Source organism: Bubalus bubalis, chromosome 1 (assembly GCF_019923935.1).
Source record: "Bubalus bubalis isolate 160015118507 breed Murrah chromosome 1, NDDB_SH_1, whole genome shotgun sequence".
Lineage (NCBI taxonomy): Eukaryota > Metazoa > Chordata > Mammalia > Artiodactyla > Bovidae > Bubalus > Bubalus bubalis.
Genome location: NC_059157.1, coordinates 177,508,809 through 177,527,088, shown reverse-complemented (window position 1 = coordinate 177,527,088; position 18,280 = coordinate 177,508,809). Strand labels below are relative to the sequence as shown.

The window sequence follows — 18,280 nt, the reverse complement described above, 5'->3', positions numbered from 1 at the left end:
ATTAAAGAATTTTCAACAAATGATAATTTCTCACATTACATTTTTCTGTTTGAATTACTGGTGAAGATTTATCTCCTGATTACTCTCCAACCTTGTACAATCCAACATCATAACCTCTATCCTCACAAAACTATTAGGATGGTGCAAAAGTAAATGTGGTTTTGCACTGTTGAACTTTGCTGTTTGATATTGGAATATACTGTTAAATACATGTGATTATCATATACATCATTTGAATGTCCATTTCTCACTTTTTTTCCTAATGACTTAACACTTGCTCTTTATTTTATATTTCTTCTACAAAGCAAAATTTGAGCGGTTTTTTTTAATTTGAGTTCAAAATAGGTCATAAAGCATCAGAGACAACTCACAACATCAACAATGCATCTGGCCCAGGAACTGCTGGTGGTTCAAGAAGTTTTGCAAACTACACAACAGCTTGAAGATGAGGAGTATAGTGGCCAACCATCAGAAACAGACAACAACTAATTGCGAGCAATCATCAAAGCCAATCCTCTTACAACTACACATGAAGTTGTCAAAGAACTGAATATAAATCATTCTACAGTCATTAGGCATTTGAAGCAAACTGGAAAGGTGGAAAGGCTTGGTAAATAGGTGCCTCATAAGCTGACCGCAGATCATAAAAAACCATCATTTTGAAGTGTCATCTTTTATTCTACACAACAGCCACAAACCATTTCTCGATTGAATTGTGATGTGCAAGGAAAAGTATATTGTATGGAATAACTGATAACGACCAGTTCAGTGGCTGGACCGAGAAGAAGTTCTGAAACACTTTCCAAAGCTAAACTTGCACCCAAAAAGGTAACAATCACTGTTCGGTGATCTGCTGCCGGTCTGATACACCACACCTTTCTGAATCTTGGCAAAACCATTATATCTAAGAATTATGCTCAGCAAACCGATGAGATGCATTGAAAAGTGCAATGCCTGCAGTCAGCATTAGTAAACAGAATGAGCCAATTCTTCACAAAGATGCCCAAATGCGCATAACACAACTAAAGCTTCAAAAGTTGAATGAACTGGGCGACGAAGTTCTATTTTATCCCCCATATTTATCTGACCTCTCGCCAACCAATTACCACTTCAAGCATCTTCACAACTTTTTGCAGGGAAAATGCTTCCGCGACCAGCAAGACACAGAAACTGTTTTCCAAGAATTCACTGAATCCCAAAGCACTGACTTTTATGCTAGAGGAATAAACAAATTTATTTCTCATTGGCAAAAATGTGGTGATTGCAATGGTTCCTATTTTGATTAATAAACATGTATTTGAGGCTAGTTATAATGATTTAAAATTCATGATCTGACATAATTACTTTTGTACAACTGAATATTTCAAAGGGTAATAATATAAACATTGCCTTTTAGTATCTTGTGACTTTTCAGACTCCCTTGGTTACATATTTTTGATACAAAGGTTAGGACACCTGTAAACATAGTCTCATTCCTGGACAAGAAATCATGGTGCTCTCAAATGAAAGAAATGGGTGATGCTCTGTATCAAACTTACTTGACTGGTCCAGTTTCCAGTGGTGCCATCTTAAGAACTGAGCCATACTGACCAGTGTGAAATAATATCTCATCTGTGGCTTTAATTTGCATTTCACTAACAATTAGCAATGAGCATCTTTTAATGTGCCTATTGACCATCTATATACCTTCTTTGGAAAAAGTATCTATTCTGGTCTTCTGCCCCCCCTCCTTTTTTGACTGAGCTGTTTGTTTCCACAATATTGAGTTGTATGAGCTGTTTGTATATTCTGGATATTAATCCCTTGTCAGTCATATCATTTAAAAATATTTTCTCCCATTCCAAGGTTGTCTTTTCTTTTGTTGATGGTTTCCTTTGTGCAAAACCTGTGCAAAAGCTTTTAAGTTTAATGAAGCCCCACTTCTTTATCTTTTCTTTAATTTCTTTTGCCATGGGAAACTACTTGAAGAAAATATTGCTACCATTTGTGTCAGAGAATGTCTAATCTATTTTCTCTTCTAGGAGATAATATAGTGTCACCTCTTTAGATCATTAAAGCATTTTTTAGTTTATTAATGTACATAGTACACAGGAATGTTCTAATTTCATTGCTTAACATACAGTTGTCCAGTTTTCCCAACACAACTTATTGAAGAGGGTGTGTCTTTTCTTTTTCCCATTGTATATTCCTGCCTCCTTTGTCATAGATTACTTGCCTGTGAACAACTGGGTCTATTTCTGGGCTCTCTATTCTGTTCCATTGATCTATATGCCTGTTTTTCATGCCAATATCACACAGTCTCGGTTACTATACCTTTGTAGTATAGTCCGAAGTCTGGAAGGGTTACCCCTCCAGCTTTGTTCTGTTCCCTCAGTATTGCTTTGGCAATTCTGGGTTCCATATAAATTTCAGGGCCATTTGGTCTAGTTCTATGAAAATGTTATGGGCATTTTCATATAGATTGCATTAAATCTGTGGACTCCTTTGGGCACTATCGACATTTTAACTTTTTTTTTTTTTGACATTTTAACTATTAATTCTTCCAATTTAGGAGCATGGGATATCTTTCAATTTCTGTAAATCATTTTCAGCTTCCTTTATCAATGTATTATCATTTTCAGCATATAGGCCTTTCAACTTGGTTAAGTTTATTCTTAGGTAATTTTTGACACAACTTTAAATGAGATTTTTCTTTAGCTTTCTCTTTCTGATATTTCATTTTACTATAAAGAAATGCAACAGAACACCTGACACTGGTCAGAATAGCTATTATCAACAAGTCTAGAAATAAATGTTGAAGAGGGTCTAGAGAAAAGGGAACCCTCCTACACTGTTGATGGTTATATAAACTGATATAGTCACATGGTACAGTATGGAGGTTCCTTAAAAACAAACAAACAAACAAAAAAACTGAAAATGAAGCTACCATATTATCCAGCAATTCTACTCTTGGGTATAAATCAGGAAAAAAATGAGAACTCCAACTCAAAAAGATACATCCATCCCAATGTTCACAGCAGCACTAAATACAAAAGTCAAGATATGGAAACAACCCAAGTGTCCCTCAACAGTCAAATGGCTTAAGAAGATGTGGCACATATATAATGTAGTATAACTCAGGCACAACAAAAAATATTACCATTTGCAGCAACACAGATGTACTAGAGAATATTATATTTAATAAAGTAAGACAGAGAAAAACAAATATTATATCACTCATATGTGGAATCTAAAAAAAAAAAAATGTATCTATACACAAAATAGAAACATACTCACAGATGTAGAAAATAAACATGGTTACCAAAGGGGAAAGGATAAATTAGGAATATGGAATTAACAGATACAAACAACTAAAACAGATAAGCAACAAGAAATGTGCTTACTGTAAGCACAAAGAAATATACTCAATATCTTATAATAACCTATAATGACCTATAACCTATAATGGAAAATAATCTGAAGTATATAATCTGAACCACTTTGCTGCATACCTGAAACTAACAATATTACAGATCAATTATGCTTCAATTTAAATAAGTTAATAGAAAAAAAAAAAAAAAAAAACTGAGTCTTTCCCTTAATTGGGAGGTTACTAATGCCTTAGAAACCCAGCCAGTAACTCAGTTCCCTGGAGCTAGATTCCTATCCATTATCAGTTTGTCTCAGGGACTGAAATCCTATCCTTGAATCCCAGCCCATTGGGTGGGGCCCTCATAACAGGCTACCAGGCAATACAGGTGCTAGCTCTAGACCAGATGTACCTTATGATCCTAGAGATACAGTTTCCCTGGTAGAAGATGATCAGCTTACTCCATTTATCCCAGCTATTACCTGTCTAGTAAATCTTTCTTCCACTAATGGAAAGTGAACCTCTTTCCAAATATGTGCCTCAACCAAGTATGCATGACTAGCTTCTCATGTCTTATCTCACAGAGGCTCATTTATTCTACCTCTAAGAATTTATGCTTAATAGCCCAAGTGACACTAAGTGGTAATATTATCAAATATGCATTACATGAATTTAATCATGAGCAAAGAGACATGCTCAAATTGATTCAATCTACAGAATATAAGATATCAGACAATTTCTTTCACTCATTCAACACAACTTTTCTTTCTATATTTATTGTCCAGTTACTATGTGCTAAAAATATTAAACAGTTGATCCTTCTATAGAGTAGCACACTATCTCTCAAAAAACTCACAGTGTTTAAAATGTATTTTTCAACATCCTAATACAATTCTGTCATTTGGTGGTGGACAAGGGACACTGAAGCTTCAAATCCCATAAACCATAGTGCAAGTGAGACATCTATGGTACACAGGGTTCAGGTATTCACTGCTATAGGTAATTCAAGGGACACTGTGGGGAAAAAAGACATGAACAAATACCTGGGGGGCAGACAACTTTCTAAAACAAACCCTGACTCAATGTATAAAGTAATGAATTTTCTGGAAAACAGACTCAGGAATTCAAAAACCTATATACATCGTTCACTTTGTGAAAATGATGCAATTTAACGTCAGAGTGTACGCTTGCCTGGAGAATCCCATGGACGGAGGAGCCTGGTAGGCTGCAGTCCATGGGGTCAATAAGAGAAGGACACAACTGAGTGACTTCACTTTCATTTTTCACTTTCATGCACTGGAGAAGGAAATGGCAACCCACTCTAGTGTTCTTGTCTGGAGAATCCCAGGGACGCGGGAGCCTGGTGGGCTGCCATCTATGGGGTCGCACACAGTTGGACACGACTGAAGTGCCTTAGCAGCAGCAGCAGCAGCAGCAGACCAATCTTTAGAACAAATGCTTTACTACAACTCTATACTACTTAATTTAAATGTACATCTACACTTCTAGTAAACTATTTTAAGTTGGCATAGTTGGACAAGAAGATTTTCCAAAACTACTCTATCCCAAAAGTTCTTTACAGGATAAATTGCAGTCTATATGTACAATAACTTGTCTACACACTTTAAGAAACAGAGAGAGAAACTGAGCCTCACCTAAATTTATTCATGAGGTATGAATATAAAGTAATCCTCATCCTTTCACAAATAATGAATATTAAATACGTGGGGTAGCTTAAAGTAAAATCTTTAGAAACTAACAACTGAAACAGAAACACAAATAACTACAGTAAACTATAGTATATTTAAAAAAAAGACTCTTCATGGAAACTTGCTTTAAGATAAGTACTGGAAGGGTTCTATGAAAGGAAAAATAATATTCACTGACTGATAATCAGGGAAAACGTCACACTAGAGATAAGTATAAAACTGAGACTTGGTCAGTTAAATAAGATTAATAAAATTAGATTACTATGAACAGAATTTAGGAAACAAAGATTTCAAAAAGAAAATAAACACCATGAGCTAAGGTTCAGTTCAGTGGCTCAGTCATGTCTGATTCTTTGCGACCCATGAACCACATAGCACACCAGGCCTCCCTGTCCATCACCAACTCTCGGAGTCTACCCAAACTCATGTCCACTGAGTCGGTGATGCCATCCAACTATCTCATCCTCTGTCGTCCGCTTCTCCTCATGCCCTCAATCTTTCCCAGCATCAGGGTCTTTTCAAATGAGTCAGCTCTTCACATCAGGTGGCCAAAATATTGGAGTTTCAACTTCAACATCAGTCCTTCCAATGAATACCCAGGAATAAGTAAAAAAACACAAGCCATATACAGAAGGACAAAAGAGATGTATTTGACTGAATAAAAGGTTATGAGTTTACAAACACAATAAAATAAGTTAGAAGAACATGCCCCAAATAAAAAGATGCTTCTTACTATTCGAACAAGTTAAAAAAAAAAAAAAAAAAAAGGGTCAACCTGGCAGTGATTTAAAAAATAGGATGGAAAAGGGAAAAGTTTAAAAACAGGAAGGTAACAGTACAAAGTCCTTTAAAGTGAGGCCTAAAGAAAGGAACATTGGAAATGTAAAAAAAGGGACAGATTGTATAAGACATTATGAAACAAAAATTCATGAGACTTGGAATCTCATTAGATATAGGATGGAGGGGAAGGGATTTGGGATGAGGAAATTAAATGGTGACTGCTGTTTTAATTCTAGATTCCTGGAAAAATTATGGTATCTTTTAGCATAATTAAGGAAGCCAGAACTAAATGTTAGTCTATAGAAGAAATGTTCAATAATGTATACCTGTGGCGGATTCATTTTGATATTTGGCAAAACTAATACAATTATGTAAAGTTTAAAAATAAAATAAAATTAAAAAAAAAAAAAAAAAAAAGAAAGAGGAAAAAAAAAATTTTTTTTTTTTCCCCAAAATAAAACAAGAAAGCTGATTTGACAAAGAGGAGACAGATACAAATCCAACTGATAATTACATTTCCAAAACTGATCATAAAAGTATGTAGGCTTAAGCTGCAAAAACTATTTTTAAAAGATATTTCAGTTGCTTAGAAAATTAAAAATAGAAAAAGTGGTATGGAAAAGGACCAATAGGCAATTCAGAAAAGAAATACAAATGACCACTATTGCAGAACATATTGACAAAATGTTACAGTACTTAAAAAAAATCAGAAAAGATTTAACAATCAGTATACTCAAAAGTAAGATAAGTAATGCCATATATTTTGTTGTGTGAAAAGTAAGACAGTAACATACATTAAAAACCTTCAAAATATATAGCATATCTTTTGAGTAATAAATTCTAATTTTAAGAATCTAGACTAAAAAGTATCTATGGCTCTAGAATAAAATTTATTCCTGAGATATAACCTTATGTCTGCATGGTTTAAATTAGTAAGCAAATTTTAACATATATGTTCAAGAACTGGGAATCAATTAGATAATTACAGGCAGAATACTATGCAGTAATTAAATTTATAAAGTATATATCATAAAATTCATAACATAAACAATAGTACCAAGGAATTTAGAATATCTGATTTTCAAAAATATATTCACCTGTTAACCTTTACTTCTGATACTCATTGTTAATGTTTTGTTGTATATGCTACACTAAATTTTCTATGTGCATGAATATATGGGCAGAAAAGTAAAAACTGTATCTCTTTTTCTACTTTTCATACCTAGCCTACACAAATATGAAAGTTAAATAATGTTCAGAATATAAGTACTGGTTCTCACTTAAATAGAATGGAGAACAAAAAATATAATAAAACATTAAACCAAAGAGTAAAGACAAGTGATGTTACAGTTATGCTGATTTGCATGACAACTAAAAGAAACATGAAATCCTGGACTGGATCATGAACCAAGGGGAAAAAAACTTTTTTCTTTTATTTAGGGCATTATTAGAATATCAGACAAAATCTGAATGAAATTTATGCACATAAGGTCAGTATTATACAAATACTGTTTTCCTGATTTTTCAAACATGTACTGTGGTTGTGAAGAATATATTTGATTTTAAGAAAATGTATACTAAATAAAGTACTAGGAGTTAGGTGGCATCATGTCAACAAATTACTCTCAAAGAGTTAAAAAATAATAATTTGTATATAATAGATTCGTATATATAAATGTATACTTACATTTATGCATTTGTCTGTATATATATAGAGAGAAAATATGATAAAGCAAATACTGCAACATGTTAACATTTGGACAATATGCATGAAGAATCTGCACAGGAATTCTTTGTAGAATTCTTGGAATTCATCTGTGACTGAAATTATCTCAAAATTTTAAAAATTTTAAACACGAAGGAAAAACGAGTGATGATTTAACAAAATTAAACACCATTCATTAACTCAATAAACAGTCACTGAAGTCAAACAGTAGTACAGAGCACTAAACAAACTAGATAAAAATCCCTCACTTCAAGCAGCTTACCTTCTAATAGGGGGAGACGGTGACATTGACATTTAAGTCGCTCAGTCGTGTCCGTCTCTTTGCAACCCCATGGACTGTAGCCTACCAGGTTCCTCCGTCCATGGAATTTTCCAGGCAAGAGTACTGGAGTGGGTTGCTATTTCCTTCTCCAGGAGCTCTTCCCAACCCAGGGATCAAACCCGGGTCTCCCGCATTGTAGGCAGACGCTTTACCGTCTGAGCCACCAGGAAGTCAGACAATGAATAAACACCTAAAGGACATACTATGTGAGATAACAATAAGTACTACAGAGAAAGGGGAGAACACACAAATACACAGAAGATGAGGACAAAAAGGGGAGAAAACACACACACACATACGATGAGGACAAAAAGTCCCTTGCAGTAGGAGGGAAAATACACAATTCCAGATACCATCATTAAGGGAGTCCCCACTGAAAAGATGACACAGGACTCTGAGGCAAGGAGCACACATGATAGGTTTCAACAAAAGCACATGATGGTGGCTTAACTCAGCATTACAGTAAAAAATGATTGATGAAATTTGCAAATCAATTAGACAACATATGTTGATAGTTTAGATATAGTCTGGGAAAGATAGATTCAATGGCTACATGGTTTACAGCTGAGCAACTAGAAGACCAAAGCTGCCATGAAAGGGCTGAGCGGGGGATAGGAAGCGTGAAAGTTTGTTTTTTTTAAATATCTTGGGATCATTAAATACCTAAATGATGATTCTCAGTGGATACTAGATGTGGTCTGGAATCCAGAGTAAAGTTCAAGCTGGAGACATAAATCTGGGTAACATGAGCTTACAGATGGTGTTGAGAGAGAAAACGATGTCCATTAATTGCTAATAAAATCACAGGGGTAGAAGAAACATGATACTATATAGTGTTTGTTTGGAGATCAATAATTATTTGAATTGTTGTTGTTCAGTTACCCAGTCTTGTCCAATACTTTGCAACCCCATGGACTGCAGTACACCAGGCCTCCCTGTCACTCACCATCTCCCAAAGTTTACCCAAGTTCATGTCCATTGCATTGGTGACAACATCCAGCCTATTCTTCTGACAACGACTTCTTCTTCTGCCCTCAATATTTCCCAGCATCAAGAATTTTTCCAGGCAGTCAGTTGTTCACATCAGGGGAATAAACACTGAAACTTCAGCTTCAGTCCTTTCAAGGAATATTCAGCCTTGATTTCCCTTAAGATTGACTGGTTTAATCTCCTTCCAGTCCAAGAGACTCTCAAGAGTCTTCTCCAGCACCACAGTTTGAAGGTATCAATTCTTTGGTGTTCTGCGTTCTTTATGTCCCGCTCTCACAACCATATGTGACCGGTGGGAAGACAATAGCCTTGAATATACAGACTTTTGTCAGCAGAGTAATGTTTCTGCTTTTGAACACACTGTCTCAGTTCAGTTCAGTCGCTCAGTCATGTCCGACTCTTGGCAACCCCATGAATTGCAGCACGCCAGGCCTTCCTGTCCATCACCAACTCCCGGAGTTCACTCAAACTCATGTCCATCGAGTAAGTGATACCATCTAGCCATCTCATCCTCTGTCATCCCCTTCTACTCCTGCCCCCAATCCCTCCCAGCATCAGAGTCTTTTCCAATGAGTCAACTCTTTGCACAAGGTGGCCGAAGTACTGGAGTTTCATCTTCAGCATCATTCCTTTCAAAGAACACCCAGGACTGATCTCCTTCAGAATGGACTGGTTGCATCTCCTTGCAGTCAAAGGGACGATCAAGAGTCTTCTCCAACACCACAATTCAAAATCATCAGTTCTTCGGCGCTCAGCTTTCTTCACAGTCCAACTCTCACACTCATACATGACCACAGGAAAAATCATAGGAAAAAACATCTTGACTAGATGGACCTTTGTTGGCAAAGTAATGTCTCTGCTTTTGAATACGCTGTCTAGGTTGGTCATACCTTTCCTTCCAAGGAGTAAGCGTCTTTTAATTTCATGGCTGCAATTACCGTCTGCAGTGATTTTGGAGCCCCCAAAAATAAACTCAGCCACTGTTTCCACTGTTTCTCCATCTATTTCCCATGAAGTGATGGGACCAGATGCCATGATCTTAGTTTTCTGAATGTTGAGCTTTAAGCCAACTTTTTCACTCTCCTCTTTCACTTTCATCAAGAGGCTTTTGAGTTCCTCTTCACTTTCTGCCATAAGGGTGGTGTCATCTGCATATCTGAGGTTATTGATATTTCTCCTGGCAATCCTGATTCCAGCTTGTGCTTCTTCCAGCCCAGCATTTCTCATGATGTACTCTGCATAGATGTTAAAAAGCAGGGTGACAGTATATAGCCTTGACATACTCCTTTTCCTATTTGGAACCAGTCTGTTGTTCCATGTCCAGTTGTAACACTAGTAAAGTAATGCTCAAAATTCTCCAAGCCAGGCTTCATGAACTCCAAGCCAGCAATATGTGAACCGTGAACTTCCAGATGTTCAAGCTGCTTTTAGAAAAGGCAGAGGAACCAGAGATCAAACTGCCAACATCCGCTGGATCATGGAAAAAGCAAGCGAGTTCCAGAAAAACATCTATTTCTGCTTTATTGACTATGCCAAAGCCTTTGACTGTGTGGATCACAATAAACTGTGGAAAATTCTGAAAGAGATAGGAATACCAGACCACCTGACCTGTCTCTTGCGAAACCTGCATGCAGGTCAGGAAGCAACAGTTATAACTGGACATGGAACAACAGACTGGTTCCAAATAGGAAAAGGAGTATGTCAAGGCTGTATACTGTCACCCTGCTTATTTAACTTCTATGCAGAGTACATCATGAGAAACGCTGGGCTGGAAGAAGCACAAGCTGGAATCAGGATTGCCAGGAGAAATATCAATAACCTCAGATATGCAGATGACACCACCCTTATGACAGAAAGTGAAGAGGAACTAAAAAGCCTCTTAATGAAAGTGAAAGAGGAGAGTGAAAAAAAAGTTGGCTTAAAGCTCAACATTCAGAAAACTAAGATCATGGCATCAGGTCCCATCACTTCATGGAAAACAGATGGAGAAACAGTGGAAACAGTCGCTGAGTTTATTTTTGGGGGCTCCAAAATCACTGCAGACGGTGACTGCAACCAAAGGTATGACCAACCTAGACAGCGTATTCAAAAGCAGAGACATTACTTTGCCTACAAAGGTCCATCTAGTCAAGGCTATGGTTTTTCCAGTGGTCATGTATGGATGAGAGTTGGACAGTGAAGAAAGCTGAGCGCCGAAGAATTGATGCTTTTGAATTGTGGTGTTGGAGAAGACTCTTGAGCCTCCCTTGGACTTCATGGAGATCCAACCAGTCCATTGTAAAGGAGAGTAGTCCTGGGTGTTCTTTGGAAGGAATGATGCTGACGCTAAAACTCCAGTACTTTGTCCACCTCATGCAAAGAGTTGACTCACTGGAAAAGACTCTGATGCTGGGAGGGATTGGGGGCAGGAGTAGAAGGGGATGACAGAGGATGAGATGGCTGGATGGCATCACTGACTCGATGGACATGAGTCTGAGTGAACTCCGGGAGTTGGTGATGGACAGGGAAGGCCTGGCATGGTGCGACTCATGGGGCTGCAAAGAGTCGGACACAACTCAGTGACTGTACTGAACTGAACTGAACTGAATGGGGCCAGACCATTAGTTTTTTAATACTTAGTTCTAAGCCAGTTTTGCTACTCTCCTCCTTCACCCTCATCAAGAAGCTCTTTGATACCTCTTTGTTTTCTGCCATTAGAGTGGTATCATCCGCATATCTCAGGTTGTTGATGTTTCTACTGTCTATTTTGATTCCACATTGTATATCGCTCCATCCGGCATTTCTCATAATGTATTCAGCATATAAACAAACACGGTGACAGCAGACAGCCCTGTCGTATTCCTTTCTCAATCCTGAACCAATCAGTTGTTCCATACAGGGTGTGAACTGTTGCTTCTTGACTCACATACAGGTTTCTCAGGAGACAGGTAACATGGTCTGGTATTTCCATTTCTTTAAGAGCTTTCCATAGTTTGTTATGATTCTCAGAGTCAAAGGCTTTAGCACAGACAATGAAACATGGTTTTTCTGGTATTCCTTTACTTTCTCTATTATCCAGCAGATGTTGGCAATTTGATCTCTGGTTCCTCTGCCTTTTCTAAACCTAGTGTGGACATCTAGAAGTTCTTGGTTCACATAATGCTGAAGTTTGGCATGCAAGATTTTAAGCATGACCTTACTAGCAAGGGAGATGACTGCAACTCTCCTTTGATTTGAACATTCTTTAGTACTACCCTTCTTGGGAATTGGGATGAGGATTGACCTTTTTCTAGTCCTGTGGCCACTACTGGGTCTTCCAGATCCTCTGACATACTGAGTGCAACTCTTGGATAGCATCATCCTTTCAGAGCCACAATAATAACAAGTACGAATTAGGACATCTGCAAAGTAACAGTTCAGTAACAAAAGTCTCTGAAATAATAACCTACTGAAAAGAAACACCAAAAATGAGATGTCTCCTAAGAATTTAGAAACAAGGAAAATAATGCTGCCCAAAGCAGAAGTCCTTATACAATTTTTTTTTTCCATTTCACTAAGTAAATTAGTAAAATAAGAGATCCATGAAGTCCTTTTAACAAGAATGAATGGTAACAAAGAGTTTATGAACCAAAACTTAGAATTGTTCAAAATGGAGCCAGTTGATGGAAAGTGCCCAAGCCATCTTCAGAACAGGTACTGTGGAATAACTCAAATATGATCATTCTGACAATTATACCTCTCAATTTTAATTAACATCTTGGTGCTTTGGCATTCTTGAGGTAGAGTTTGGGAGGTAGGTTATGAATTTAAATCCTAGCTTTGTTCCTTATGCAACAGTGTGACCTCAGCCACTTTCTTTTTTTGTTTTCTACTTTGTAAACTGCATACAAGACCTATTTAACAGTACTGGTATGAAAATTAAATGACATAAAAAACATCAGTACAGTACAAAGCCCAGAGTAGAAACTCAGGCAGCTCTTTTGTTTCCAAGGTTAAGAAATGGGTCTGAGTCAGGTAAAAATATAAAAAGCTATGTGACTAATGAGTGTGAATATAAGGACTAGAGTCTAACACATGTCTCTAGAATGCTATTATCCTATGATGGTTGACAGTTTTTCCATACTAGAAACATGGGATGAACATGTACTATTTACATATTAGATTATGTAGTAGCAGTTTCACTAAAGTCAGTGTTAATCCTTCAGTCATGTCGGACTCTTTGCAAACTCACAGACTGTAGCCTACCAGGGTCCTCTGCCTATGGAATGCTCCAGGCAAGAATAATGGAGTGGGTAGTCATTCCCTTGTCCAGAGGATCTTCCCTACCCACAGACACAACCTCAGTCTCCTGCACTACAGATTCTTTACAGTCTGAGCCACCAGGGAAGCCAATTTCACTAAAAATAAAATCTTATTTCTAACCACAAAAGAGCTAAGCATTTGGATACACAGACTCCTTTTCATCAGGAAAGCAAAACATTACATGAATATAGCTGTAGACAAGTCAAAATTAAATAGGTTAAAAAAAATAATACAACAGACTGCTGAAGGGGTGATAAATTCTGTTTAGGAAAATAAATAAATAAAGGTGTTCTTGAAGAAGACAGCACTTACTAATTAAAATTAAGTAAAGAATTTTAATTGGAGGGGAACAAATTCAAGAAAGCAATCATGTTTGCAGTATATTCTACTATTTTCAAGCAACTTTAGTCTTATTTCAAAATGTGTACTTATAAACAATGAATTGTAGAGAAGGCAATGTGACTTGCCAATAGTCTTAGGAAAACCATATAGTAGTAAGACAAACTAAAAGAGTCTACCACTTCTAGCTACAAGACTCTCACTTTGCCCAACATGTTTTTTAAAGGAATACCATAGCATCAAATACTTCTACAAAATTAAGGATTATAAAGACTGCCTATAATATATGTCTTTTCCTCCACTATTTTTTACTTTACATAAAGGTGAAGGATAAAATCAAGGGTAAAGAAAACTGTAGAAGTCATCCTTCTATCCCTTTCTTTGTTGTTGTTAGATTGTCCTGGAAAGTAAAAGCTATGGAGTTTCACTGAATCTAATAAGAAACTGTGGCAAACAGATAAATATTGATAGAACAAAATTAACATAAAAAACATTTTTGCTGCTGCTAAGTCGCTTCAGTCATGTTCGTCTCTGTGCGACGCCATAGACGGCAGCCCACCAGGCTCCCCCGTCCCTGGGATTCTCCAGGCAAGAACACTGGAGTGGGTTGCCATTTCCTTCTCCAATGCATGAAAGTGAAAAGTGAAAGTGAAGTCGCTCAGTCGCGTCCGACTCTTCGCGACCCCATGAACTGCAGGCTACCAGGCTCCTCCATCCATGGGATCCTCCAGGCAAGAGTACTGGAGTGGGGTGCTATTGCCTTCTCCGAAAAAACATTTTTAAGTCACTACAAATGACATACATATATAATCACTGGTTAAATAGCATAGCCACTGATTGCAATAGGTAGATCATGAGTCAAACTAACAAACTAATTTTTAAAAGATAATATTTATGAGATGATTATAAACTTTAAATGTCTTATTTGGTGATTTTACTAAAATACTGTCATCTTGCATTAGGAGAATGATATTGGTTGTTGTTGTTTAGTTGCTAAGTCATGCAGTGATGTTTAAAAAAGAGAGAAGGGAAGCCCTTATCTTTTAGATATATTCTAAAATATTCGAAGATGGAATGCTATCTAGAATGACCTTCAAAAATAACACAGGAAAAAAAGATTGGTAATGACTTGATAACTGCCGTAACTTAGATTTATATGGAGAGTTTATTATACTATTATGACTTCCATAAAAGGAGACTACATTTTTCCATAATGAGAACTTTTATAAAATAAAATTTTAAAACTGCAATAACAAAGTCAACTCACCTTTATACTCATAAAGGTGAGTATAAAATAATACAAGCCTTAACCCACTGATACCATTGATACTACTGCCTCTGACAGTACTACTTTCAATTAAATGACTGTGTACTCATATGACATAAAGATACCATACAATAAGAATACTTAGAGCTTTTCGAAACTTCTCAATCATGTGTAAATGAGAATATATTCTGAGACTGAACTCAAATACTACAAAAATGCATAAAGAGCTCACAAGAAATCAGAGCTCCATCTAAAAATAAAAAGCAAGGAAATCATAACTACATCTCATTCCATGTCGATCATCTTCCCAATCCCTTCACATGGACTACATTTATAAGAGAGGCATGGAAAGCAAAAGAGATACTATAATTAATTTTCTTTTTCTAACTACTGCTAAGGCTATTTATGAAGCAAAGTTTCCAAGACATTCTAATGTGTAAGATTTTTAAAAGTATTTACAGTATTATAATTAACATATAGCTCATATCAAGAACCTTTACTTGGTAACCATTATAGAAATAAAGATAACAAGTATATACATACTGGAGGCCGGCCAGGTCGACCTCTTTTTCTTTTTCCTTTGACCTCTGTTTCTTCAAGTTCACTGCCAGCATCAGAATGGGCAGTCGTCTCATTAGTTGAATCTCTAGAAAATACGATACATTATTTTAGTGAACAAATTAATAAATACATACCTATTAATAATACAATGCAGCTCTATTCCTCTAGCTTTCTTACCTTTTGCTGTATGTACACATATAGCTGATTAGAAGTGGTTTATGCTTTCACGTTCAGAAAAAAATCTTTAGCAAATTCAAAATATTACCCTCCCTGGTTAATATTACGTAACAATGAATAAAATGATTTTCCAAACTGAGAAATACAGACAAGGAAATGACTGTGGAAATGGCAGCTGCTATAGAAAATATAAATGCAAAATACAACTGCAAAAGACTAATTCTTCAATATAAAAAAAATAAAGGCTTGGGAGGAACTTTATTGATTTCATAATATAATGAAAGTGTGTTAGTAAATGTTTAAGAATGGCACTTCAAAGAATTTATGCACATAAATTATTAGAAACAGTACCAATATAAAGGAAGTAGAACACACAAATTACAAACAATAATAAAAATGCACAATATTCTTTTTCATAAATTCTATCTAGTTCAGTTCAGTCGCTCAGTCGGGTCCAACTCTTTGCAACCCCATGACCACAGCACGCCAGGACTCCCTGACCATCACCAACTCCCAGAGTTCACCCAAACCCATGTCCATTGAGTCAGTGATGCCATCCAACCATCTCATCCTCTGTCGTCCCCTTCTCCTCCTGCCCCCAATCCCTCCCAGCATCAGAGTCTTTTCCAATGAGTCAACTCTTTGCATGAAGTGGCCAAAGTATTGGAGTTTCAGCTTTAGCATCAGTCCTTCCAAAGAACACCCAGGACTGATCTCCTTTAGAATGGACTGGTTGGATCTCCTTGCAGTCCAATGGACTCTCAAGAGTCTTCTCCAACACCACACTTCAAAAGCATCAATTCTTCAGCACTCAGCTTTCTTTATAGTCCAACTCTCACATCCATACGTGACTACTGGAAAAACCATAACCTTGACTACACAGATCTTTGTTGGCAAAGTAACATCTCTGCTTTTTAAGATGCTGTCTAGGTTGGTCATACCTTTCCTTCCAAGAAGTAAGCGTCTTTTAATTTCATGGCTGCAATCACCATCTGTAGTGATTTTGGAGCCCAGAAAAATAAAGTTAGACACTGTTTCCACTGTTTCCCCATCTACTTCCCATGAAGTGATAGGACCAGATGCCATGATCTTAGTTTTCTGAACGTTGAGCTTTAAGCCAATTTTTCACTCTCCTCTTTCACTTTCATCAAGAGGCTCTTTCATTCTTCTTCACTTTCTGCCATAAGGGTGGTGTCATCTGCATATCTGAGGTTATTGATATTTCTCCCAGCAATCTTGATTCCAACTTGTGCTTCCTCCAGCCCAGTGTTTCTCATGATGTGCTCTGCATAGAAGTTAAATAAGCAGGGTGACAATATACAGCCTTGACGTACTCCTTTTCCTATTTGGAACCAGTCTATTGTTCCATATCCAGTTCTAACTGTTGCTTCCTGACTTGCATGCAGGTTTCTCAAGAGGCACGTCAGGTGGTCTGGTATCCCCATCTCTTCCAGAATTTTTTACAGTTTATTGTGATCCACACAGTCAAAGGCTTTGGCATAGTCAATAAGGCAGAAATAGATGTTTTTCTGGAACTCTCTTGCTTTTTCCATGATCCAGCAGATGTTGGCAATTTGATCCCTGGTTCCTCTGCCTTTTCTAAAAGCAGCTTGAACATCTGGAAGTTCATGGTTCATGTATTGCTGAAGCCTGGCTTGGAGAATTTTGAGCATCTATCTAGTTTACAGATTCATATAAAATGATTTGGTAATTTTGTGAAACTCTTGTATCCCTATCTAACCTATGGTTTCAACTGATGAGCGAACAGGCTTTTGATGTGCAAGACAGTTGATACCTTTGTGCACTTTAATGAACAGAATGCAAAAGAAATGACAAAGCCATCTGTTGGAACTTCACTCATTAGTCAATGTTGTGAGCATCTTCTTTACTGAATTACATATGTAATAGTTCTCAAACACTAGAAGGATATGTCCTCAAATTTTTGTGGTATCATAATATAATGACTAAAGACCTGATACATCTTTAAGTTTAATCTGCTTTATTAACAATTTCTACATCACTTTATTGAGTCTACAAACAACAAAACAATAAACTAAGTCCTGATTTATAGTCTTTGCTGGTTTTCATAAAGTGAATACTCTTATCACAACCAAATTCAAACTAGCAAAGTGACATTACCAAACACAGAGTTGAGAAGTAATTAACAATAGTAGTATACTACTACAAAGTATTTCCACCATACATGGAATAAATAAAAACCTTGAGAGCATAGAAAATGGTAAGATGTAAAATAATTAGGAAGTGATGAGTTTTGAAAATTTACTTTTATTTTTAATAGGATTTATTTAATTTTAAGCTTGCACAATTTAACTTTCCATAATAGCTATGTTATATCTGGACTTCCCAGGGCTGCCAGTGGTAAAGAATCCACCTGCAATGCAGGAAACATAAGAGATGCAGGTTTTATCCCTGGGTAGGGAAGACACCCTGGAGGAGGGCATGGCAACCCACTCCAGTCTTCAGGCCTGGAGAATCCCATGGACTGAGAAGTCTGGAAGGCTACAGAGGTCCATAGGGTCGCAAAGAGTCGGATACAACTGAAGCAACTCAGCACGCACACACGCATGCATGTTATATTTAACAAGGTCACAAAATTCCTGGAAATTTAATATTCAGCTCTCCAGGCCAATACAGACTGGCCCTAGCATGGCATTAAAAACACATGGATAATATTAACAAAAATATCTTCACTGAATTCTATATTACTAACTGTATCCATATACAACTGCAAATAAGAGGAAGAGTACAAAGCAAATGG

At 36.8% G+C, this 18,280-nt stretch overlaps 1 protein-coding gene across 2 annotated transcripts in view; it reads right to left on the bottom strand.

Annotated features, from left to right (window-relative positions):
• Positions 1-18,280, bottom strand: part of STAG1 (stromal antigen 1) — a 507,863-nt gene that overhangs the window by 333,997 nt on the left and 155,586 nt on the right. For both annotated transcript variants that reach the window (XM_025291338.2, XM_044946850.1), the window contains exon 3: positions 15,307-15,409. In XM_025291338.2, the coding sequence (XP_025147123.1) occupies positions 15,307-15,409 (103 nt within the window). The remainder of the gene's footprint in view (positions 1-15,306; positions 15,410-18,280) is intronic.